We start from the raw sequence: 25,237 nt of genomic DNA on the forward strand, positions 1-25,237 counted from the left end.
AAAACCGGCCCAAGGACCAATCCCTGGGAAACTCTATTTGATAATCGGCTGCCAATTAGACATTAAGCCATTTATCACTATCTATTGAGCCTGATGATCCAGCCAGCTTTCTACCCACCTTACAGTCCATTCATTCAACCCATACTTCCTTCACTTGCCTGTAACAATGCTGTCCGAGGCCATATCAAAAGCCTTGCTGAAGTCAAAGTATAAAGATGGTAAAGAGATTAAACCACAGCTTGCCCTTAGGGGTGCACCGATAAAGATTTGGGGGGCGGATACTGATAGCCAATTTTTAAGGAGGCATATCAGCTGACACCAATCCAATTTCTGATACGCAGCACTGCAGCTTGAAGAGCTGGTAAGTCTGTGGTGGAAGGGGTGTGGGGGAAAAAAAGGGGGGTGTAGGGGAAGGGCAGATCAAGACTCCCGCAGTGAGGGAGGAGTGGGGCAGGGGCCGAGACAGCTTGTTTCTTCATGTTATATGAGAGTGCCCAGACTTAGTTTAGACAATGTAAAGCTCCAAAGTGATGAGTCTAATTTTTATCCCTTTTATAGATCATGTGCCACTCACTTTAATATACTCTGGTGCTGGAAGCATCTTGAGTTTCATCTCAGACCCTGTGCATACTAAAGTGACCCGAGCACAAGAAGACCCTAAACAACTAAAGGACACAGCAGTTGCTTTTACACAGGGCCTTCCTCTATTTGTTGCAATCCCAATCCATATAGCAGGTTCACTTTTACATAGCCAGGAAATACCTACAATAAACTGCGATTCACCCAGAGAGTTCTTCTGATGACACACTTACATGTACCAGTTCAAAAAGCACATTTCATTGTTGGATATTTATTTCCTCAGGCTCTTCAAGCAGATCACATATTACATTAATACATGGGTTGAACCTCAAAAACTGTCTTGGTGCACAGCCTACATTTACCAGGCAAGTCTTCAGGAATGTGTCCAATCCCTGACCTTCAGTTCTCAGTTTTAAAACAAAGACTGTCTGCTTTGGTGGGGAAGAGACAGTGATGCACAATGAACATTAACCAGCTGACTGCTGAGCCACACCTTTGACTGAAATTCTGAACAGGAAACCTAAATATAGAAATCTCTCTCTCTTTTGCACATTATCAGTGAGCTTTTAGTCATAATGAAGCAACAAACTACTGTTTGACAAGGGGTTGCTTTAGCAGTCTGGGATGAATTGTTCCGTTTTCACAAGACATGAAAACTTCAAGGCTGAGCTCCTCAAAAGCTGGATGTCACACGGGGATGGCACAACATGGCCCCGAAGGGGAAAAGGGGTGCCCCGAGACCCGAAGTAAGGTGGGGGAAAGAGAGAAGGGAAGAAAGAAAACGATGAGTTCCTTACCTGCAGCCGATGACACGGGAATGGCAGAAGCGGTGGCGGGACCCACGCCTTTAGTCTTTTTAAAATTGTGGCCAGCTGTGATCAATAATGATCAGAGCAGGCACGGGGCGATAAAAGACGCCCGAGGGAAGAAGAGGCGGAGGAGAGCTGGAGACCAGCCAGGAGGGGAGCCAAGCCTGGGTCCTTGTCCAGAGGCGAGGGAGAGGTCAGCAGCCAGCTGTGAGGCTGGAACACATCCCCCAGCTGCGGGACGGAGAGCACTGAGGGAAAAGCGGCGGATGCCCAGGTTTGCGGTGGCGGAGCCCAGCACAAGGGTCCGGGAACAGAGTCCAGGGCTAAGAGATGCCCCGAAGAGAGGGGGACGGAGGAAGACCCGGCAGTTCAGGGGGGAGCGACATGGGCCAGGAGATCACCCCAGAGTCCGTCCCAGCAGGGAACCATTACACAAGCAGCGGAAGGGACTGCAGAATCTGGGGGATTCAGCCAGGTAGGACCACTTGGCGAGGGACTGAGCGAAGAGGGAACCAGATTGCCGGGAGGCGGCCCTGAGTGATTATTAAGGAAACACAGCACCCAGCCAGAGGGGTGCTGCAGAGGGAATTAAGCTAGGAGGGGTTTCTCTCCCGACAGGGAGTCCAGACTTTGATTTGTAAGCCCGAGAAACTTATGGGCATTGTTTTTCTTTTGGAAGTTTTGTGCGGAGTAGCTTATGGTTGGAGGTCCAGGGGGGAACCTCAGAAAGATTCCTGACCCACAGGGTCTAGTGTCAAGCCAAGCTGACGGAGTCGCCACCAAATATCTCTCGGTGCCACAAGGTGAGGGACGGGCTCCAGGAATCAGCAGCAACTCGGCGTGGCTGGTTTTTAGGGCGAGGTGTAGGGGAGGGCGGAGCCTCACAGAAGACCAGCGCCCCTGAGAGTCCCAATCCGAGATAAGTTGAAGTAGTCGGCCTCTCCACTGAAGGTTCCAGCAAAGTCGTGGCAGGCGAGATAGGGGCAGAGACTACCATTAAGACCACATCCAGAATAGACAATTCCAGGGATGAGGCGGCCAGCAGGCCCATACGCCAGAGGCCTAGCAGCACGAGATCTCATGTTTGAGGCCCGCCAGTTGCACTGGAATTCACATTTCTATTCCATTCCAATATAATCATCCTCCTCCCTTGGATTTAACAAGCTGCAAATGTCCTGACATCTTACTTTGCTCCCACCCAGAATAAATCTGGGATCAAAAATGGTCCAAAACAACCATGCTGTTTAAAGGTGTAGCAAACGCCTGGATGGCTCTCCTTAATGCCTTAGCAATCTGTTCCACAAGCTCTTCAGCAATTATTATACTAATGTTGTTCACATAGCTGTGGTTAAGCATCTGCCAGCGTGTCATTTTTCACCACAAGTCTATTTTCAGCAGTTTATAAAGTGGCTGGCAAAATTTACTTCAGGGTGAAGTCTGGCCTCGTGCATTCTCCAGTCAGAAATGAGATGCTGTTTTGCAAAACTTAAAAATGCACCTGACTGTTTAGGAGTTATAAGAGGTACCACAACACAATTGTTCCAGGGACAGCTAGAGCCTTCAATACACCCTTTCCGGCAAGCACTTGCAGAAAGGAAGTGTGCAATTATGCTTCCATGCCATTCCCTGAACTGGATCTAGCCCTAGAAGGATGGCCTGCATAAATTAATTGTGTTCTGTTAATATTTGCAGACAATCACAATCTTTGTAACACAAACTGAAAGCTGTGCACCACCAGGGCCCATAAAGACTTCATCAGTGGCTACTGCCAGACCCTTCTCCAGAAGAAGGAAGAGAAGGAAACAGAGACGGTGGCCAAAGAGATGGCTAACCAAATGGACCCAACTGAAGTGACCTGGAAGCCCGTCACTTCACGCTCCAGGAAACATAGGGCCAGGGCTGCTCCTCCCCTGGCCCTGCACAACAAGTACGGTCCCCTCCCTACGCATGAGAAGGCTCCGATGGTGACACTGGAGGAGGAGGAAGGTAAGCAGCATACTCCGGTGCAAGGTGGCAGTGGTGCAGGACTCCCTCCTGAGGGGCACTGTGGGACCCATCTGCTGTGAGGACACCCTAGCGCCAGAGGTCTGCTGCCTCCCTGGGGCTCACATCCGAGACACTGAAAGGCTCTCCAGGCTCCTTAGGGCCTCCAACTACTACCTCGTGCGCCTCATCCATGTGGGAACAAATGACATGGGCAGGAGTATTCCTGACTGGGTCATGAGTGACTACAGGGCTCTGGGGCTCGGGTAGTCTTTTCTTCTGTGCCCCCTGTTGCAGGCCATGACCCTAGGAGGGAAGGTTGCATCAAGGAAGTGAACTGACATCTCCAATGGTGGTGCCACCGAGAGGGCTTCAGTTTCTTCAATCACAGTGCACGATTCAGGGAGAGGACTCCTGGGAAGAGACGGCATCCACCTCACACGGAGAGGTAAGTCCCTGTTCATGGCCAGGATGGCTGATCTTCTAGATAGGGCTTTAAACTAAGTTTGCTGAGGGACAGGGAAACACTAACTGAAGAATGCAAGAAAGCTCCGTAGATAGGGACACTAGAAGAGCCACTCTTGCAGGAGCTGAGGGAGTAGTTTTCCATCTGCATGACAGGATGTTGAGGGCCTCATTAGCAGGACTCAGGTGCTGTACACTAATGCCAGGCGCATGGGGAACAAGCAGGAGGAGCTAGCCCTCCTGCTTTCCGGTGGGCATTATGAGCTAGTCTATATACAAAAGGCTTGCAGAAGGTAGGATTCGGAATGACAGCCAGCATGGCTTCGCCATGGGCAGGTCTGGTCTTACTAACCTAAGGTCCTTCTATGATCAGGTAACTTACCACTTGGATAAGGGAGAGGAAGTTGACATAGTATACCCTGACTTCCAAAAGGCCTTTGGATCTAATATCCCATGATGTTCTCATGAGGCCTTAACTGTGAGACAGGTGGGTACAAAGCTGCCTGCGGGGCAAGACTCAGAGAGTTCTAATGAACAGAGCTATGTCGTCTTGGCAAGAAGTGGCCAGCGGTGTCCCTCAGGGGACACCAGCGCTTTTCAACATTTTTATCAAATATTTGGATGTGGGGCTAAAGAGTTCACTGGTCAAGTTCATGGAGAGCACCAAGTTATGGAGGACCGTGGTCATGCTTGAAGACAGGCTGCAGATACAGGTGGACCTAGACAGGTTAGCAAGTTGAGGAGATCAGAATCGGATGAAGCTCAATGCCGAGAAATGTAAAGAGCTCCACCTGGGGACAAAAAGCCTCCTAATACACTTACAAGATTGGCAACGCCAAACTGACCAGCACCACAAATGAAAGGGGCCTGGGGGTCATATTCATAGACCACAGTATGAATATGAACTGACAGTGTGATGCTGTAGCCAGCCAACAGGGCAAATAATACCCTGGCATGCATCAATCAATGCATCTCCAGCAAAACTAGGGAAGTGATTCTTCCACTTTACTGGTATTGGTGAGACCACAGCTGGAGTGCCGTGTCCAGTACTGGGTGATCTGATGGCCACCTATAAGTTTATCAAGGGTGACCACCAAGATCTGGGGGAACGTTTGTTCACCAGAGCGCCCCAAGGGATGACGAGGTCGAACGGTCACAAACTCCTGCAAGACCGTTTCAGGCTGGACATAAGGAAGAATTTCTTTACTGTCCGAGCCCCCAAGGTCTGGAACAGTCTGCCAGTGGAGGTGGTTCAAGCACCTACATTGAACACCTTCAAGAGTAAATTGGATGCTTATCTTGCTGGGATCCTATGACCCCAGCTGATTTCCTGCCCTTTGGGCAGCGGGCTGGACTCGATCTCCCAAGGTCCCTTCCAGCCCTGATGTCTATGAAATCTATGAAACAAGGACGTGGTAAAGCTCGAGGGAGTCCAAAGAAGGGCTACCCATATGGTCAGAGACTTGCATGGCTAGCCATACAAGGAAAGGCTGAGGGACCAGGGATGCTTCAGTGCGAAGAAGAGAAGGCTGAGACGGGACTTGATAGAGGCTTACCGCTACATCAGGAGCATACATCAAGGGCTTGGAGAACGACTGTTCACCAGGGCACCTTGGGGAAAACCAGAAGTAATGGTCAGAAACTCCTGGAAGATTGTTTCCGGCTCAACATTAGGAAAAACTTCTTCACAGCAAGGGTGTCCAGACTGTGGAATAAGCTCCCTCCAGAGGTGGTGCAAATCGCCTACCCTGGAAATACTGAACAGGAGACTGGATGGTCACCTTGCTGGGGTTACCTGACTCCCAGTTGCCTTTTCTGCTTGGTGCAGGAGGCTGGACCCAACGATCTCCTGAGGTCCCTTCCAGCCTCACAGTCTATGAATCCAAGAAGAAACTATAAATCAATCTTGGGGTCCTACTAAATTCAACTACCTTGGTATACAAGACACTGAGGAACAAATACCAGACATTTCATAACTACAATGGACCAGACGCTCAGAAGCCATTACAGCTTCATTAATATTAACAGCAGTACAAAACTTTGCATCACATGGTTCTGCAAAAGAACTATTACTAAACACTGATGTCATATTCTACTTGCAAAATTAAAGCAAGAATAAAAATGTTTTCGAAAAAGGGGTACAACAACTATCTACAGCTGCTCTCCATTCTGTAATATTTCATTAGAGGCTAGCACATGACATTTTGCCCCTTCCTCCCCCCCAAAAAATGTTCTGTTTATCCTCTGGCAAACTACTGAATCTTCTGCTCTAGTGTCCTCAACTCAGGTTAAATAACAAAAAGAAAAAAAAGAAAGAGAGACTTAGTTTAACAACATCTTCCATTTGTCATGGCAAAACATTCTTCATGCACAAAGCATGATTAGCACTAACTTGGTTCTTAGAATAAATGTGACCTTGACTGCTTTAAGTTACATGTTTCTTACAAGCATAAGTGCTGGGGGTTAAAAAAAATATCAAAGCTACTTGGATCCACTTCTTTAAAGTCAGCCTAAGCAACAGACAAGAGGGGAAAAATATGAAATCAGGGACCTTTATTTTAAAAACTTTCAAGGTAAATTTCCCATCAGGTACACCAATCTCTTCTAAAGAGATACATTAAGCCCCAAGCATCTTGCTATTTCAGGATCAGTGCTGCAGGCAGCAGTTCCCAAATGCCTGTTTTTAGGGAATAAGTCTCATTTCTACACAGGGAAGAACAGGGCCAATTGTTTGTCACTTAGAAGACACAACTGTATGGCCAGCTGGATTACCCAGGAAGAGATTCTGTTACTCTACAATCATCCACTGGCAATTAGCTTATGACAGCTCTGCCTAGGCTGGGAAGCATGATAAAAACACAAGCAGAGAGGAGCAAGCAAAGATGAAAAGGCTACTGACTTGAACCAGGTCAACAGGGAACAGAAAAATATGTTCTCCACATGCAAAAGGCCAATGCAAATCTCTCCTTTATTGGAGGAAGGCGATATGCCATTACAGGGAGCTAACAATCAAGCCTCGGTTCCCTGCTTTGGAAGCTTGGATTCAAACCATGGCCTAAATCAAAGTGGCAAGGAGGGCGGTTATTCCAGCATCTCCGTATCACTAATGCAATTGTGAACAATGCAGATGAATTGGCAGCCTGCTCAAGAGAAACCCAACATTAGCTTCATAGAGAAAGTCACAAAAAGGTTGCAGAGCTCTGGTCAGGTTGAATGGGGATCCTACACAGACCGTGTTTAAAATGGCCCCAATTCAGAAATGTACTCAGGTGTGGAAATTACTGAATTTGGCAAGTAACATCTTGACACCATCATCATCAATGTTCTACTTCCACAGGCACCACATTCAAGCAAAACCCCAACCCTTCTTTCCTATTCTGGAGAACTTTCAAGTCACAGCAATGTTACCCTAAGGATTCACTGTCACACAGAGTATAAGCATTAATAGCACTGTCTTCTAATGGCAGAGAGCCTGTCTACATAGGGACACTTAGGAAAAATTAAGATGATTTAGCTAAAGGTGTGATGTTAAAGCACAATAAACTTATGTGGCTGCATGAACAAAGGTGTTCTTTGTTCGTATCAACCTAAACCAAATATTCCCATGCAAGTTTAATGTGCTTTCACTTCACACCTGCAGTTAATTCATCAAAATTTTGCTTCATGTCCCCATCTAGAAATGATGAGTCAGTTCCTAGCTGATGCATCTTCTTCAGCTGACCCCAAAGAAGCAAACAGCAGACAGGGTCTCATGCTAAGGGATTTCTGCCAGAAATATTAAGGCACGACAAGACATCTGAAGGGTGAAGTGGATGTCAGCTTGGAATTTCCTACTGTTGGTCGCTTAGCCCAAGTCAATGAATGGTAATTTTTTTTTCCAATTTAATGTTCTCAAACAGCCTGAAAACATTCACAGTAGGCTGCAACTGTAATCCAATCAGATCATTTCCCCTGATGAAAATCCTTTTGGCATTATTCTAGGGAAAGCCTTGCTGATGTACATTTCTCCTTCTTGTCTGCTTTAACTAGATTATTCAACACATTAATAAGCAGAACATTTCAGCTGTCCTGCTGTTGCATTGGAGGTTTGCAACAGTAAATCCTCATCAACATATTCTCACGAAGTTGCAATGTGACAGAATACTAAGGTCTCTCTTCCTTCCCCCACTGGACGCAGAAAATCAGACGAGCTTTACTCCAGCCTTTGCTCAGCTTCTCAGAGATGGTCGGTTGTTACGGGCAACAAATGGGTGGGGATTATTTTGTGGCAGAGACTGAGCAGCATCTACCTTTTTAACCAAGATAAAAACGCCATTTAGCACACTGATTATGGAGCAGGAACCCTGCGTATATTAGATAAGGGAGAGAGCATGAGACAGCAAACTATTCCCAAGCTGAAATGCTACTTGAGAGCTCCCATTTAAACACAAATAGCACTAACATGAGTAAAGGCACTTGGCCAAGTTGAAGCAAACCCAAAAACAGATGGAAGGAAAACTCCTACAAACCACAAACACCCACTGCACCCAATTCCAAATGCTCTTCATAAACATTAAGCCTCAACTCACTTGAGATAAGAGACTATCCTCCTTCTCACACATGCAAAGCAGTTAAGGGACTTAACCAAGAGGAAGGAGTCCTGATGAGCTCTTCCAGCCACCACAGGACAACTCTCCTTGCACTGCTACTTTGCAATCACATCACAGCAACTTTAATTTGCCATTTTGGACACAAGAGGGAGACTAATCAAATCACAGGAGGTAGAGAGGAGGTCAAACAAGTCTCTCCCCCAACCAACGTTGGATTGTTTTATACTGATCACACATGCTATAAGCACCTACATGCTGAAAATCAAGTCCCTAAAAAACTGAATAGTACAGCATACTAAATAAAATATGGGGTGAAATTCATCATTCCAAAATTTCTAAGTAAGCACATTGGTAACTGCCCAGTCCAACAGCAATGGTCCTCACATCCTGACCTGCATCTAAAAAGATATGGATTCAGAACAGAACTATAAAAATAAATCTATTGCATTTTCTCCATCCCATTCCCAGCCATTTAACTGTATCCATTTCTTATGAAATCACCACCTTTACACAGATGCAAGCCATATGGACTTTGATACCACTCATACCTAGAAACCCACACTTCTGTTTCTCCATCTAGCTAAACAAATTTTTCTGTTGAGCACTTCACTTTGTTTCAGACACTATAGGAAAGGCACCTACCAGAACCATATAGTTTCAGCTCAAAGTAAATTTTAAGTACATAAAGCTCAAAAGTTTTTCTACCTGCTTCTGAAAACCTGGGGGGGGAAACGGGAGGAGTCTGATTTTTCAAAAGTGCAGAGCACCCATCAGCTTCTGTTCACTTCAATGGGATCTGCTTGTTTTCAGCACTTCTGAAATTCAGGCCAAAGTTGGTCATTGAACTTCAGACAAACATTTCTCCAAGTCTTGGCCTCAATGTTTTCCTACAGACAGTATCTGCTGAACTCACAGATTGGGATGAGAAATAAAACACCCTGATTCAATCCGTTTATGCTACAAGACAAAAAGCTCAAAAATACAAATTAAAGTGTCACCATCACATAGTTCTCCGCAGAGCAAATATAAACAATGTGCCATCGTCTTCAGATAATAAATACCATGAAGAAAATAACAGCTACCTAAAAAAGCCCCGGGGGATGGCTCTGGACTTGATCCTATATTACATGGTTGCTTAAGCACCATCCTCTGTATCAGAGGGCTGCAATAAGCTCTAAGCAGGTTTTGTTCAATAAGAGTTCAACTTTGCCATGCTGACAGCCCACCATTTCAGAAAACTGACAAAATGTATGCCTGGTATCAAGATGGCAGAACCAGAACATTAAATCGAAGCATACAGCGTAACCAAATACTTTTAAGAGGGGCAAACAATCTATCTCCATCACTTCGGGGATCTAAAAAAAGGCCAAGCTCAAGCCAAGTCTTCTTGATGTCCTGCAGGTTTTTCCTGAAGCAATTTACACTGCAATAGGCAGAAGGTAAATTCCATGAGACGTGCACAACTTCCTCTTGCCAGAGTTCAGCAACATGTTTAGGATAGTTATTTTTGTCCCAAGTCATTTAATCTATTCTAACAACTATTTTCTGAGTTCCATGTGCACTACAAGCCAAGTCACACTTTACAAACATCAGAGACCGCTAAGCACGCAAAGGGATTCTCTTTATGTCTGTGCTATCGATCCTTAGGATCATACAGCATGATTAGGACATCAAAATGCTGAGGTAAGAAAACTGCCAACAAAAGCAGCACAAATTACAAGCATCTTAGGAACTAGTCACTACATGGCTCACTTCGCATCAGATCCCCAATGTCAGAGCTGGCAATTTAAAGTAAACAGGACAAAGGCCCACCTGCGTTGGTGTTTGGCATTTTTCAAAACCATCCCATTCCCTTCTTTTACACATGTTCTGCCTCGTAATCCAAACAGTTTTTCTTTGATGCATACAGTACTCCTGAAATTATTGCTAGTGATGAAGGTTTGGGTGAAGTGCAAGTGGTATGATGTGTGCAATTTTTTTGCAGATACATAGGAATCCTTGTTCGAATCCAGCCTAATCAATGGCCTTCAAACCTTGGTTATTCAAAGTCCTCAACCAGTGCTTGCTTACACTCCATCAAAACAAAGTAGAAAAGGGGAAAGTATTTTGAGAAAAGCCTGTGTGTTCAAGAGCCCAGTCTGAAAGATATAATCACAACAGTAAAGGCCTGATGCATTAAAAGTGACTAAAGGTTGAGGGCATGTGTCAGTCAGTGAAGCTTGGGTGTGTCAAGAAAAAAAAATAAGCTAAATAATGCAACTATTATCTGCTGAACTTGAGAAAGAGTCCTGTTATTATGCACTTAAAAGATACCATTGCTGCAGTGTTATCTTAAAGCTTCCACACATGCCTATCACTAATGAGAAAATCTGAACAATAATCATCCATTGCAACTTACCCCTAGCAGCAGCAGAGTAAGCAAGCTTGCTTATGCACTTCTATCACATCACCTATTTATTTATTTATTACAGTAATATCCACAGGGATCTTTTTGCATCTATCAAGAAACCAATACAAACTTATTTCCTCCCCAAAGAGAAACATCCTTCCAGGCAAACATCCTTCTTTAGTTGTGAAGAGTGACTCGAGGCACCTGGCTCAAGATGATAAACAGAAAGGCTATGCACTGCACATGCTGACCCAGAGACAAATACCAGGCTTGGAAACCCAGGAATGGTTGGTGATACCCTTTCCATATACTACAAATGTGCCCTGCAAAGATTATTTCTGAGACAGCAAGGGGATAGGCTCCTTTATTCTGGCAAAATGTACACGCCTATCATTAATTGAAGAGAACTGCACTTCCTTATCAGCAACTATCATAACTGGCTACCATAATGCCTTAGCCCAAGATCAGCACTGCACACAGAAGAATATATAGCTCAGAAACAAAGGCAGTACCTGCCCCTGAGAGCTTAAAGCATAAGAATGCAAGAGCCTGAGTGGGTGGTGAAACTGCTGACATCCAACAGAAGCTGCTCAATAAACTAAACTACTCAGATGCAAATAAATCCCTCTGCATAATTTTACCAAGACTCAGCTACGTTCCTCCGATAAGGACGACAATTTGCTAAAGGGGCCTAAAAGCAGGAGGAAAGATAACAGGGTGCCTAGTTCGGTGATACAGAAGCATGCCTTCAGTGAGTGGGACTAAAGCTAATTATATCTTGGCAGTCAGCAGTTATTGACGGCAGGTTTAGGGCAAAACTTTTAAAAACACATTTATAGTTGTCTTTTAAATAGGATCTGCATGTACAGCAACCTGCATACACACGTGGCAAGGGCTAATAATTATGAATCAAAGGAATCAGAGGCATGGTCAATGTCTGCTTGGTTCCACAGCATAAACTGAACATAGACAATTCCTCCTACAAAGGGACAGAACTGCTTTTCACTTCTGTCTGACCACATAGAGGTGATGGATATTTTGCCCTATTGTATTTGGGGTTTGCAGTTCCGTGATACACTTGGTCATAACCAGATCCAAATGAATGTACCAAGGAGCCTGCAAGCCTGACTCAAATCACAGTGCTTTAGCAGAACAGTAATTTGAGCCACAGCCTAAGCTAGCCAAAAGCCCGTCAAACAAAGAAGCCCTTGCATTTTAGCATTCATTTCAGAAACATGATAAGCAAGCGAACTGCAGAAAGTGAAAAAAAATCCTACTTGTTCATATGGCCAGGAGTCTAATCAGGCTAAGTCTCATCTGAAGGAAAAGTCTTGGTTTAGATTTTAAATCCAAATAATTAACAAGACTACAATTAAACACAACTTATTGCAAAGCACTGAGATCACACAGCAGCAAGGTCCTTCACATGAAGGTTTTCCCCAGGTCTCTTGTTCCACTCATTTTAGGGGACCTGTTGGTCTGCACATTACATGAAAGTAAGGGCCTTGAGGAACCCAATCTAATGCATGATGCTTTTGAAAGCTGCTGCTCTGGCAGGTGTGACTTCTAAACCAAACCTGGAAAATGTCTGCATTACATAGTCTGAATATAATGTCCAGTTTTTTATTGCCACTTGCCTGAATGCACAGTTAAATAAGAGGTGGCTGTTCAAGGATTATTGCAGAACCAGGAAGAAAGGTAAAACAATGGCACAGACAAGACAGCTTCAATGGAGTCAAGGTAGCCACAGTCAGGCCATGAACAGAGAAAGCATGCTGCTGTGAGCTGAGCTAAATGCTCCCCCTCCCCACCCCCATCTCAGAGCTGGCGAATAAGTTAGTCCCACCAGATCAAAGGATAGAAAGGTTGCGGCTCTGGTTAGGAGGTGTGTGTGTAGGTCTCTTATTTTAAATCTACTTCTGTAATGGCATGCATCTTTTGGCCAATTTATGCTTTGTATTGAAGATGGTCCTGTACCGCTGCTAGTGTCACACGCTCCCAAAAGGGAACCCTTCCAAGGTCCAACTTCCACTGGCCGGGGGGGGGGATATTCTGGGTGCTGTGAACCGCCGCACCTTTGTCTAGGAGTAGGCAAGCTACAGAATTTCACACCTAGAAAGCCATGCAGTGGAGAGACTATGAGACGGTAAAGCAATGCAGCCAGCCTAGGACCAACGACAGCTGTTTTAGCTGACTTGGGAGAATAACAAAAAAGATTTTGAGCAGTCACTGACACCTTGGCTACTACAGCGGAGAACAGAGTCAATTTTGTACCTCCCTTTGCTTTTTGTAGTACAGCTATCTATACTGCCTTGTGGCAAAATTCATTCTTCCCAATTACTTTTCAGGACTGAGACTCCTTTTATATTCCAGATCTCTTCATTTGATGGAGGTCAACAATTTCCAGCTGAGCAGAAACAGGACAAGCAGTATACACAGAGAGAGCATTATATGCAGATGCAAGACTGAGACCATTCTGCTGAATATGGCGGAAATGGGAAAGAGCAGGTGACAGATGCCATATTTTGAGCAAGTTAAGCTCTTCTATAAAAATCACTGGTGTCTAAGTGCAAATTCATAACTACAGCGTATTATAAAAAGGAGTATCAGCTTGTTAAGAACGAAGTATTTGCTTGGATAAGTACAGCAAGTTCAGAAAGCCAAGCTACCCATAAGGTACTGGTATGCACAGAGGCTATTGTGTTCACCTATGCATTACTAGCAATATTTAACTACACAAATGCAGGAAGAGGTTGGAGATACCCGTCATACAACAGGGCTCACTAAAACAAAATTACCCCTAATCGATTCCACAGCTTTTCAATACCCTGGCGGCTGCTCCCTTTGTAACAAAACAAAGCAGCTATATTGCTTCATCCATGAAACGGCAGAAACAAGGGCAAGGTATGCAAACTCACCTTGAACTGACTTGTTTAACTTGAGGCCCTCCCAAGTATCAACCACCACTACTACGATTTCTTCTTTAGCACTATTTTCCAGTACAATGTCCTTGGACTGTAACTCCTGCAATCGCACACACTCCTGACTAATGATACATGAGCAGAGAGCCTTCAAATAGGAAACAAAGTTAAAATATTTGGATTGTGTAGAAACAACATTCCTAGCTAATGTACATTTAGTAAATCGAGTACAATTAATTTGGAGTGCAGGGTGGGATACACCATTTGGAAAAGTGTGTTCAAAGACCATTTGAATGCCTTTTCAAGAGAGAAATCAATCCTTTACAGGTCTGGAATTGAGAGTCTAGAGGGTATTCTGATGCTGAGCTCATTTTACTGGCAATAGATGAAAGGATGGAAGGGATTTAAAGATGGTCCTGAAGTGGTAGCATTTAACAGTAAAAACAGCAGCTGCTGCCTTTACAAAATGATCTTAGTGACAAACAAAAAACATGTGGCCTGCTGGTAACCTTGTAATAGGATAAAGCCATTAAGAGGATACATTTATTGACTAGCAAAATCTTTCGGATGAACTTGCCCAGTCACAGAACTGATCAGTTGGGTGCTGGGGACCTGTATAGGACCAGAAGTAAATGGCTTGGAGAAGGAATAGTTAATTTATGGAAAACAGCAGGCACCCTTTTTCTACTTGACACAGACACATTGGACTAGAGGAACTTCCCTTTCATCCCAACAATCAGATTCTCAAGCACAAGGCACTGAAATATTCCAAATTATGCTGACAAATACTTTTACAAATAGAAAGTCTGAGGCAATTCTGCATTCTACAGATTAGTCAAGGAATCTGAAAATGTTTGAGTTGCTTCCTCATTTCCCCAGTATCTGCCCCCCCCACACTAAAGAAAACAATTTTTTTTGATGAGGGGGCACTCAAAAGAACTACAGCCAGTTATAACCTGTTCCTTTGGTCCCGAGAGTTAAGATCAAACTACATTTTTTAGTATTAGTGAATGAAAAACACAGATATTGTATTAACAAGCACCACAGAAACGCCCACAGAAGAGTTTAACGGGTTTATAGATGGCTGCCTGAATTACCAGGCAACAGAACCCAAAAGACTGGACAAGCAATTACTGAAAAGTTTTAATGTACACATTGAGAATGTGCAAGTGTCTTCTTAAGGAGAGGCCACAAGGACCAAAGGATTCACAAAAGCAACAACAATTCAGTTTGCTCCTAACTCTGCCACTAATCACTGTGGAGCCTTGAACAAGTCACTTCACTGGTCCCAGTTTCCACTTTTCCTCATACAAAGAGAATCTACAATGCACTTTGAAGATGCATTTTGGGGGAGGGAGAAGGAAAGTAGAGGAAGGAGTTATACAGTGACAGAAAGTGCAAGGAAAGCAGGAAGATGATTTTAGTGAAATAAAAGCTTTGGAGGAGAAGGGAGGGTATCAACTCATGGAAGAACATGACTATTGCATACATCTAGAATAACACACTGATATCCAAATATTAGCACTTGACCAGCTGAAGCATGAAATAACAAAAAAAGGAATGAGTGGTACAAAGTAATGGACTTGTTACTGACCATATTGTCAGTACTTCCTATACTGGACACCACTGTCCCCCTGTTTTACCCGTGGCAGGGTAAGGTGTTATGCCTCGTGGTTGTGTCAAGACTGACTGCGTTGTTTTATTAACAGGTTATGGATTTGTACAGGATGGTTTGGATAGGGACGATCCTGCCTCTGCTGGAGGTAGGAGGCAGGGTTGGACTAAATGACCTCTGACGGTCCCTTTAGTCCTACTTTTTTATATTATGTTTATCTAGGTGACACGCTTTATTGTATGACATAGTGGGAGGGGAACAGTTCAGAAGCATCCATCTCTCATTTGAAAAGTCTCCTCTTGCAAGGCTGAGCCATTAGCCCTAAATTCCCCATTATGAGAAATTAAATTAAGATCAACTTACACTCAAACAATAGCAATCTACTTGATCTACATAAGAAGGTATAGAACAGGACAGGCCAAACACAGTTAGCTGCTTATCTGCTTCCCTTCTTTCTGCATTTTTAATTAAAATACAGTTTGCCAAACTCCTTTAATAATGTGGAACAGGGGAAAGAGTGGACATTCATGTTAAGTAGACTTGGCTGGGAATTCAAGATGAAGTTTTAAATAAAAAAAAACAAACAAACAAACCTAGAAGCAGACAGGATAAATGCTCTTATGGTACGAGCTGGGATCAGCCCAAATCATCTTCAACAAGGGCCTGGGAAGAAATGGATTTAAGAGTTTTCTTTCATCTGAGGACATTATAGCACTGAAATGCACATATAGTGAGCTCCCTTGAAGTGCAAAGCCCTGGAACTGGGGGAATAAAAAGAAAAGGTATGCCTATATGGCAGTATGCTCTTATCTAAACTCAGTGTGAACAATGCTCATTAACCATAGAAGCAATCTGCTCTAAGCATTCTACACCTCATTAAGGCTCCTAACTTTGTTTCTCAGGTGGCCTTATGCCCTTAATAGAAGACTTGAACTTGATAGGATCTAGTCAGTTGAGGGTTGCGATCAAGGCCTTGAAACCAACAGCACCTAACCAATGTTGCTAAGTATCCAGTTAAAAAAAGCACACAGTATGAACTAGACAGCAAGGTGAAGAGGTCCTATGTACATAAGGTAGTGCTGGAGGGATGCTGTAGCTGTGGTGATCCAGGAAATATGTGGGAAACAGATTTCTGTGGATGATTTCTTTTACTGAACCAACGGAGTAATTGCCTGTGTACTTAAGGCATTTACACACTTAACCAACAAAAAGGATAACAGATATTTGTTACAATGTAAACAAAAAGACAACACATTAGGACCTAGGACATGCTATACAGTTAAGTGGGATGCACCATTCAAGATGCCATATTGCAAGCCAACTCAGGGGTTGGGTATAAGCCATAAGCAGAGTAAGTTCCTAGTACTTTGGAACTCAGCAGCCACTGAAAAGCCTCAACAGAAAGCTGCACTGATGCTACAAAAAGCAATGTCAAGCAATATCCGGGTGGATTTCCTTTCCCTTTATCCTATGCCCAATGGCAGAGCTGCCACAGCTGCAGCAGTTATGATGCAATGCAACCCAGGGCAGCGCCAGGTATCAAGATGCCACTTTCAACACACTATCTTTAATGGCTCAGAAAGATTCCAACATCTTCAGCAATTATATTTCCTGTTTAACAGCACCTGGCTAATTGACTGTTGTCTGCCTGTTCCCATAAATGCATAGCCCTCAAAGACCTTTTATTTTAAATTATGCTTCATCATCTCTGTATTCTAGATTTTACTAACAATATAGAAAATATGGAAAGAGGATGAGTAACTGAACAGATGCACTCACCACACCCAAACTAGCTATGCTGTACAGCACAGTCCAGGATTTGAGCACTCTGTTCAACATAATTAAAGAACCATGACACTATCCTACCCTTTTCTCTTCCCAAGCACTTTTGGTTTCAAAGGATAACCTGAAAAACATTGGCACACTTTCTTAGGCCCAATCCTGCAAGACACCAAATGTCTCCAGTAAGGTGTTTACCCCTTCAGTGCCTCTTAGGGCCAAAGCAGCACAAGGATGTTCAGCTCCACTGTCAGTTCACCAGAAAGATTCATGCTTTGAAACACATCACTGAAACATGAGACCAATCCTCTGCATTGATAAGGGAAAAGCAAACAGCCTAACAAGATTTCACAAATTACCACTGTGATCATTGGTAGCTGGGCCACCCTATGGATGGAAGTTATATTTGCCTCTTTTAGTTCTAAAGTAAAATTTCAAGCTGCAGACTCAGATTTAAACAGGGATGCTTCCTACATGGAGGGTTAAAAGTAGATGTGCACCGATACATTTCATACTGGCAATGATAAAAAGAAAACTGATATTGTTGGCAATCAGCTTTTTTTGGCTGATGTGGCCATCATGTCGCTGATAAATGCTGCGTACATATGCGCAGCTGCAGTATGCACATGACCAGTCCATCAGCTTAGAGAGCAGTGTCCAGCCGGTAAGTCTGTTGGGTGAGAAGAGGCAGGGGGGAGGAAAGGGGTATGAGGTGGCAGATGGAGGCCCCTGCAGTGTGGGAGGGAGTGGGGCTGGTGCAGGGGCTGCCCAGCAGGACTGGGGTGAGGCATGGGATGGAGCCACACAGCACATTGGGGGGGAGGCGATCCTGCTGCTACACGCACCGCCAGGGGAGCTTTGGGGGGCGTTGTCCCCAAATCTGTGTATGGGGTGAGGGCGGGCTGCCACTGCAGGCTGGGGCCATGGGCAGTGCTAGGCTCTTCCTGGAGAGGGGGCTGTGCTTGGTCTGGGCAGTGGCAGCGCTGCGAGAGGAGGGTTACAGGGGTGAGGGGGCACTATGGCGAATTCTGGGGTGGCTGTAGGCCCCTCTCCCATACCCACCCCCTCCACCCTATCCCAGCACCTTCACTACCTGCCCCGAACATAGCCCCGGTCCAGCTCCCCCACCAGGAAGAGCCCAGCACCGCCCCCCTGGCCTCAGCCCACCCTCACCCTGTGCACAGATCTGAGGGCACATGCTCCCCATGGTTCCCCTGGGGGTGTGCATAGTGGTGGGATCCACCCTCTGGCCCATGCCCCCTGGACAAGTTGCTCAGGGCTCCTTCCTGCACCCTGCCCTGGCTGAGCAGTGCCTGCCCCTGTCCCAGCCCCACACCCACCACAGGGGACTTGATCTGCCCTCCCCATGCATCCCCCCCAGACTTACCAGCCACATACTGCACTCTGAGCTGCCAGGCTCCATACTGGCAATCGGATTGGTATTGGCTGTTATGGCTCATTAACTGGCTATTGGTATTGGCCCCCCAAAAATCTTTATCAGTGCACCCCTAATTAAAAGTGACCCTTCAACCAAACTTCCGTGACAAAGTATTACAACTAGGGTATGTTAATAGGGAAAACGAGAATTAGTGTTCATTATCAACATTCATGGAAATCTTAAGAAGCCTTACCACCTGCACTCAGAACACCACCACGCACTCAACACTCAGGTGGAGTTCTTATCCCCTGAACTCTATTACTATTCCAAAATTAAAACAGTGTTTAAGTAGTATTTTCTATGTGACTAATTCAGATAATTCTGCTACAGAATTAAGACTGTCATAAGCATTAACAAAATGAAATTTGACTAGTGAGAACTTGCTACTGAAGCTAAATATCCATTTGACGGAACAGAACTAGGATGCAGCGGGTATTGTTCTGAGCATTTATGTAGCACCCATTTTTAAGAGTAGCTGGGTTCACTTTGTGCAAGCCTTTAATGGTTAGTGTAAGGGAACACACACATCACAGTCACACTATACAGCTATATATATTTGAGCTACATTTGATGCTTTTTTCAGTGGACCTGCTAGGCTGCAGCATCTCTGATGATTTTATTCAAATCTAATCTGGGTCACAGCTGAGCCATTTCAAGGTGTTGTTTTCCTCCAAATGCAAAACCAGCATTTAATTTAGAGAAAGAAAGATTCAACAGTGCCACAGTTGGACAGTGATGGGAACAGCAACAGCAAGTCGGGTAGTGAGAGCAACTGAGGTGTCTAGACTTTAGCAGCATGGCAAAATTATGAGGGGAGTTGAGAGCACCTGACCATAGCATACTTTGCTGTATCTAAAGTTATCAGGTTAACCCATTAACAAAAGCATTCCCTTCCGGCTTGGAAAGGATATACATGTAACTCAGTCACAGTCAGTCCCACTGCATAAGAGTACCAATCTACTGACATTTGTCTTCCTTGCACTAGAAAGGAAGCAGCAAGACACTAACTTCTCCACTTTTAAACTGGCCAGTAAAAACATGACTTTTGTGCTTTGCTATACTAGGCCTAAGCCAGGGGTCAGCAACCCCCAGCACATATGCTGAGCATGGCACGCGAGGCCATTTTGCTCAGCGCACCACTGCCAGCCCAGGCTCTAAGCAGCTGCTGCCAGCCACAGAGCCCAGGCTGCTCCCAGCAGGCATGTCGGCACTCTGGCACCTTCCAAGGTAGACACTGTGGTTTTTTCAGCGCTTCAGCCAAAAAACATTGCCTGCCCCGGCCTAAGCTTTGCAGACTCATAAAAACCAATGGCTCTGCCCAAAACCAAGGGTAACAGGACAACATGATCAGCAAATAAAGTCACTCATTGCATTATACAAGGTTCAGTGTTCTCTTAAAATGAAAAGGCTTCCCAAATTGTGTTAGCGTTGGGTATTAGCAGGACTGTAGTCTAGTCATTAAAACAGGGGGGTGGAGTCCAACTCCGGCATTCTATTCTCTGCCCTGACACTGTGGTGACCCTGCCATTTCACTTGCTTGTGCTTTTCTTTCATCATCTGTAACATGGGTCCAGTGCATGTCAGATGCCTGAGTCAAAGATTAATTGATGCACCATAGACGATGCATGAGTTAGAAACTGAGGACAGAGTTCTGGACCACTGAAGTCATTGGCAAAACTACCTTAAGACTTCAACAGGATCAAGATTTCGTTCACCCTGACTTTAGTAGGTTACTAACAAGGGTGAAAAATCACAAAGAAGCAAGTGCATCTTTTTTCCTTTCCTTTCCTCTGCGCAATTGACAGTTTTGCAACAATCCAAAGAGGAGAGAAAGCTCCTCTCAGAGGCACTGGCTCACTATGTATCTTTTGGACTGAGCATCTTATCTTCTCCCTAGGAAAGTAGCATATCCCATGAGACACTTTAAAAGTAAACTAAGGGACAGAATGGAAAGTCAGGTTGAACAGTCAAAATAAGGTGAAGTCAACCTATTTTCTTCTTAAACTTTGTCATTATCTTGATGTTGGATCACAGAGGTGTGTGCATGTGTACACACAACTGCTGGCTAACTTAATAGTATACAGATCATATAAGCAGTTCTGGATTCCCACATACATGCATACCTGGAACCCAGAAATGCAATTACAATCCACATACCATTAATTTAGGCACCAGTTCTGCTTCTTGGTAGCTGGACAGTAAATTATAGTTTTAAAAAAAGTCTAATTTGCAAGGGGAAAGCTGCCAACACGATGTTTAGCTGAACAGTGTTTTCCACCTGGTCCTGGAGCACGCCTCAGCCTATTCTAGGAGAAGTCCTTAATAAGAGCTCTCAGTCAGTTCAGTGACATGCTGAAGGTAAAAACCTGGAGTAAAACAAATGAAAACAGTACTCTAAGCAATCTGTAGTCAGGCAACAGGCTACACTGCGAGTCTTATTAGGCAAGCACAAGGTTATAGAGATATCAAATGGGAAACATGCAACCAGTCTACAGGGTTTTCTCTGGGACAAACTGTGTGGTACAGATGTCCAGAGCCAAATTAGATTTTGTGTTTGATCTAAGGTAATGTGTATTCTGTGTCCAGTCCAAAAAAACAACACACCCCTAATAATCCCTGAATTTTTGTGATGGGCAGGTAGGATTGCAAGACTTGCACAAGAGGCTGTTTCCAACAGGTGAGAAGATCCTGATGCTCTTCCCTGAAAATCTGCAAAGATACATGCATGCAGCTTTTTCACACTCACTGTAACTTCATGTTTAAACCTACATACACCTGCATGCTGTATTTCAAGGGGAAACATTAATTACTCTCCAATTTTCAGTCACTCAACTTTCTGCTTCTTAAATCTGTTCCCCAGTTCATGCCAATGACAGATGTTATCCAAATGCTTCCAACCACATTTGCCTACTGTTTTCGATACATTTCTGCAATGAGAGGATTAACTTTTCACTGCTTCTCACCAATGCTTTACAAGACCTGGATGCATACCTAAACCCATCTTAAAAGACAGATATAAACTTCTTCAGAGTCTGGAAGAGTGCCACTTAGAATTAACCACTGTCAGGCAATTAGGAGCTGGAATCCTATGATTAACACCCCTTCACTTTGGCCCACGTTAATTCAACCTACTGCTTTTCAAGTGCAAAGGATCAACAATAAGTTATCTGTTTGCTTCAGTGACTGAACTCTTTCTACAGCTATGAAGGTACTAATCAAACACCTGCCCTGCTGCAATAAGAGCAAAAATACAAGAGTCAGATTCTGAAGCACAGGCAAAAGCAGGAGTCCTAGAAAGCAAAACAAGGGGCAAAAAAGTCTGGTGAGTGCAATGATTTCTTTTACTTGCATCCAGGGGAACCTTCAGGAATAATTCAGTATCCAAAGCCACAGAACAACCATCCTATGCCCCTGCTCTAAGCAAAAAGACTTCCCTCGCATATCTCCCAATAAATTTCTCCCATTTGAAGTTACAGAACATCATCACATCCAAGAGGTAGCATAGAAAAAGAAACGCACAGTAAAGAGAGGCAGGGGAAGTGAACCAAAGGGAACTCAGCATTCCTTTCCCCACGTTAATTCTAACGGCATCTCTATGTCCTCTGTTTCTGTATCGTACCAGATGGAATTTGAATGGCCTTCAAAGACAGCAGGCAAAAGCTTTACCCAAACAGCAGGCAATTTTGTTTTGTAAACAGGGAAAGAAGGCTTCCTCCAACGCTGCACAAGTTTATGTAGCCATGTGCAACTATAATACATGATTCTCGCCGTCACACTATCACTGCTACTCTTTTCTTCAGTCCTCAAGCCTGTTATAGCAGTTCTCAAAAACTGTCCAACAAAAAGCCTGCACAATTGCCTTTGGCTGCAAGAGACTGCTGAGAAAATAAAAGTTTTTTTTTTTTTTTAAAGAAAACCAAAAGACTAACGCTTAAGAATTTAGGACAAAAGACCTATCGAATAATGACAGTATTCTGTTGTTTGTGTGGTCTTCTAAGAAGTCCACCATTAGCCTACTTCATTATGAAAATTAGTAATTCTAGTAATGAGATCTGAATAAGCTTAAGCTTTTGTATTAAGTATGAACTTGCTGATTCTAATGGCTCTTCTCAACTCTCCAGAGCTACACTATCAGTCAATATTTAACAACAAAAAACTGAGCAAAATATTGCTGCTACTCTTCTGGATTTTACCCTGCTTCTTCCAAATTTTATTAACATATCTGAAACACCTCTTTATCCAAAGACCAAGTACGATGATATACAGCAAAAGGCAACGTTCTGAGTTACCTAAACATGCAGACAATGTTTCCCTATGTTATTTTGATAATAAAAGGTGTTTTGTACTCATCAGCAAGCTTAACTTATAACAGAGCACCATGTTTTATGCAGCTACAAGACACTAAAAGGCCTGGATTATCATTAGATTGTGGAAAGCCCTCTAACAGATGCTTAAATTATTTGTATAATCTATGATGCCCTCTAGCTTTCTATGCCCAGAAATCGACACAGATCTGACAGAACTTATACCCTGAACAGAACTAGATGAAATGCTTTCAAGCTGGTCTTTCATTCTTTCACATGGATAAATGTATCAGAAAGAGAATGCAAAAGAATTAAGGAAACCAGGCAACTACCACCTGTAACTTCTCTGTCCACACCAGCCGTACTCAGGCCCTGTCATCCTGATCACTGAGCTACAAGAGACCTAACAGTACCTGCAAATAATATATTCTCCAAGTGGAACATCTTTCAGCTTCTGATGTTAAAGTTTAACTAGTGCACCCAAACCTAAGTTAGGTGTTAATCCTGTTCTTGCAGCTCTAAATTCCATTGGTTTGACTCAATGTTTTTAGAAAGAAAAAGCTTGCTTAAGGCAACAAGAACAGCAAGAAACCCAGGGTCACCAGACCCTGAGGGTCTCGAAGTTGTTGCACCCTGACTGGCAAATAAGGAAAAAGGCTATTCGCTAGTACCTGGATGGTCTGTCAATTATTGAGTAATAAAGCAATCCCCAAAAGACTGTCATCTAGGTTTCTTGGGATATAATTTCAGCCTTGTTAGACAACCTGAGAATTACACATGCTATATTCTAAGTTATTAAACTGCTCACCCTTGTGGCTCACAGAGGTAGCAAAGGCAGAGTTTATTTATTTAACAGTTACACGGACAAAAATGAACTATCCAGGAGTCACTGCCTTTTACCCAGCCTTTCAGCTATCTTACCTACTTCACGAGTCATAGTTTCATAGCTGTTAGGGGCTGGAAGGGACCTTACATATCATCAGGTCCAGCCGCCCTGCACTTGGGTTGGGATCAGATGAGCCCAGTAAGACGGTAAGTCCAATTACAATTATTACATGAAAATATGCTATTTCCTAGATGGTAGCTATCCCCATACCCCATCTGCACTTCAACGCATGGCAACTGCATGTTGCACTCATTCACAAAAGGTAGCAGGTGGGTGTTTACCTTGTTCAAGGCACACTGTCACATGAAAATTGCTCCTGACATCACATCTGGCCACATCAACCATAGAAAAATGAGGGTTGATGGGACCTCAGGGGGTCACATCTGGTCCTACCCCACTGCTCAAAGCAGGACCAGCCCCAATTACATCACCCCAGCCAAGGTTTTACCAAGCCAGGCCTTGCGAATGGAGAGTCCACCACCTCGTCCCAGCGACAGCGTGTTTCCCAGTATCCAACTTCAACCTCCCGTTGCTGCAATTTGCTCCATCGACTCCACTCCTTCCCACCAGGTCGGATCATGGGAAAGCCACCACTTCCCTTCAGGAGGCAAACACCGTTTACCCCCCATCCCCAGCAAGCCTTCAGGAGGCAAACACAACCGCAGGGGGAGGAGGAAAAGGGACTCCCATCCCAACCTGGAAACCCACGCCCGCTGTTTCGGACGGGACATCACTGCGCCCGACTACGAATCCTCGAAACAGCTCTGGGGCGCAAAGGAAACCCTGCAGATTAGCAGCTCGCTCCCACGCGCTAGCTTGCCCCTGCGCCCCCAGCCTCAGCACCTCACTGCCAGCCTCCTGGATGAAGTCCACCCCGGGCTGCGCTGGCCTGCAGCCCCCCGGGGTGCTGCATGCCCCAGCGCCTCCCTGGCTGCCTCCTCCCCGCGCCCCGGGCAGCAGGGCGAGGGAAGGGGCTGCAAGGGCCGCTCCCCTGGGCAGCATGACTTTGCCCCGAGGCAAGGCGCGGGCGGAGTGCGGGCCCCGGCCCCTAGGCCCCGGGGGCGGCGAGGGGGAGCGGGGCAGCCGCCCCCCTTAGCCAGGCCGCGTCCCCGGGGCCTCCTCACCTGCACATGATCCGCCATTTTGCTCCATTCATGCTCCTCTCTGGCCCCCCTCCCCCCGCCCCCCCGCCGGGGCCGCCGCGCCTGCGCACTGCGCCGCCGGCCGCACGCACTTGGCGTAAGGCGCCGAGCGGCATGGCGGCGGGCGCGGCGCGGCTGGGCTTGGGGAATGGCGCGGCGCGCATAGGTGGCGTAGCGGGCGCGGTGACGTCGGCGGCGGAGAATCTAAGAGGGGAGGGGGAGCTGGCGGGGCCCGGGCTTTGTTTACATGGTTCTTAAAGGGGCCGCAGCGCCCCCAGCTCCTGCAGCAGCCTGGCCTTGCAGGACCTGCTGCCCCGGCCTCGGGGGCATTGCATTTG

General features: G+C 45.1%; 1 protein-coding gene across 2 annotated transcripts in view; it reads right to left on the bottom strand.

Annotated features, from left to right (window-relative positions):
* XPO7 (exportin 7) overlaps window positions 1-24,950 on the bottom strand; it is a 69,883-nt gene extending 44,933 nt beyond the window's left edge. For both annotated transcript variants that reach the window (XM_019546129.1, XM_019546128.1), the window contains exon 1: window positions 24,882-24,950. In XM_019546129.1, the coding sequence (XP_019401674.1) occupies window positions 24,882-24,899 (18 nt within the window). In that variant the 5' untranslated portion in view covers window positions 24,900-24,950. The remainder of the gene's footprint in view (window positions 1-24,881) is intronic.
* Between the last annotated feature and the right edge of the window lie 287 nt (window positions 24,951-25,237).

This window comes from Crocodylus porosus, unplaced genomic scaffold (assembly GCF_001723895.1).
Source record: "Crocodylus porosus isolate Cpor-Errol unplaced genomic scaffold, CroPor_comp1, whole genome shotgun sequence".
NCBI classification, from domain to species: Eukaryota; Metazoa; Chordata; order Crocodylia; family Crocodylidae; genus Crocodylus; species Crocodylus porosus.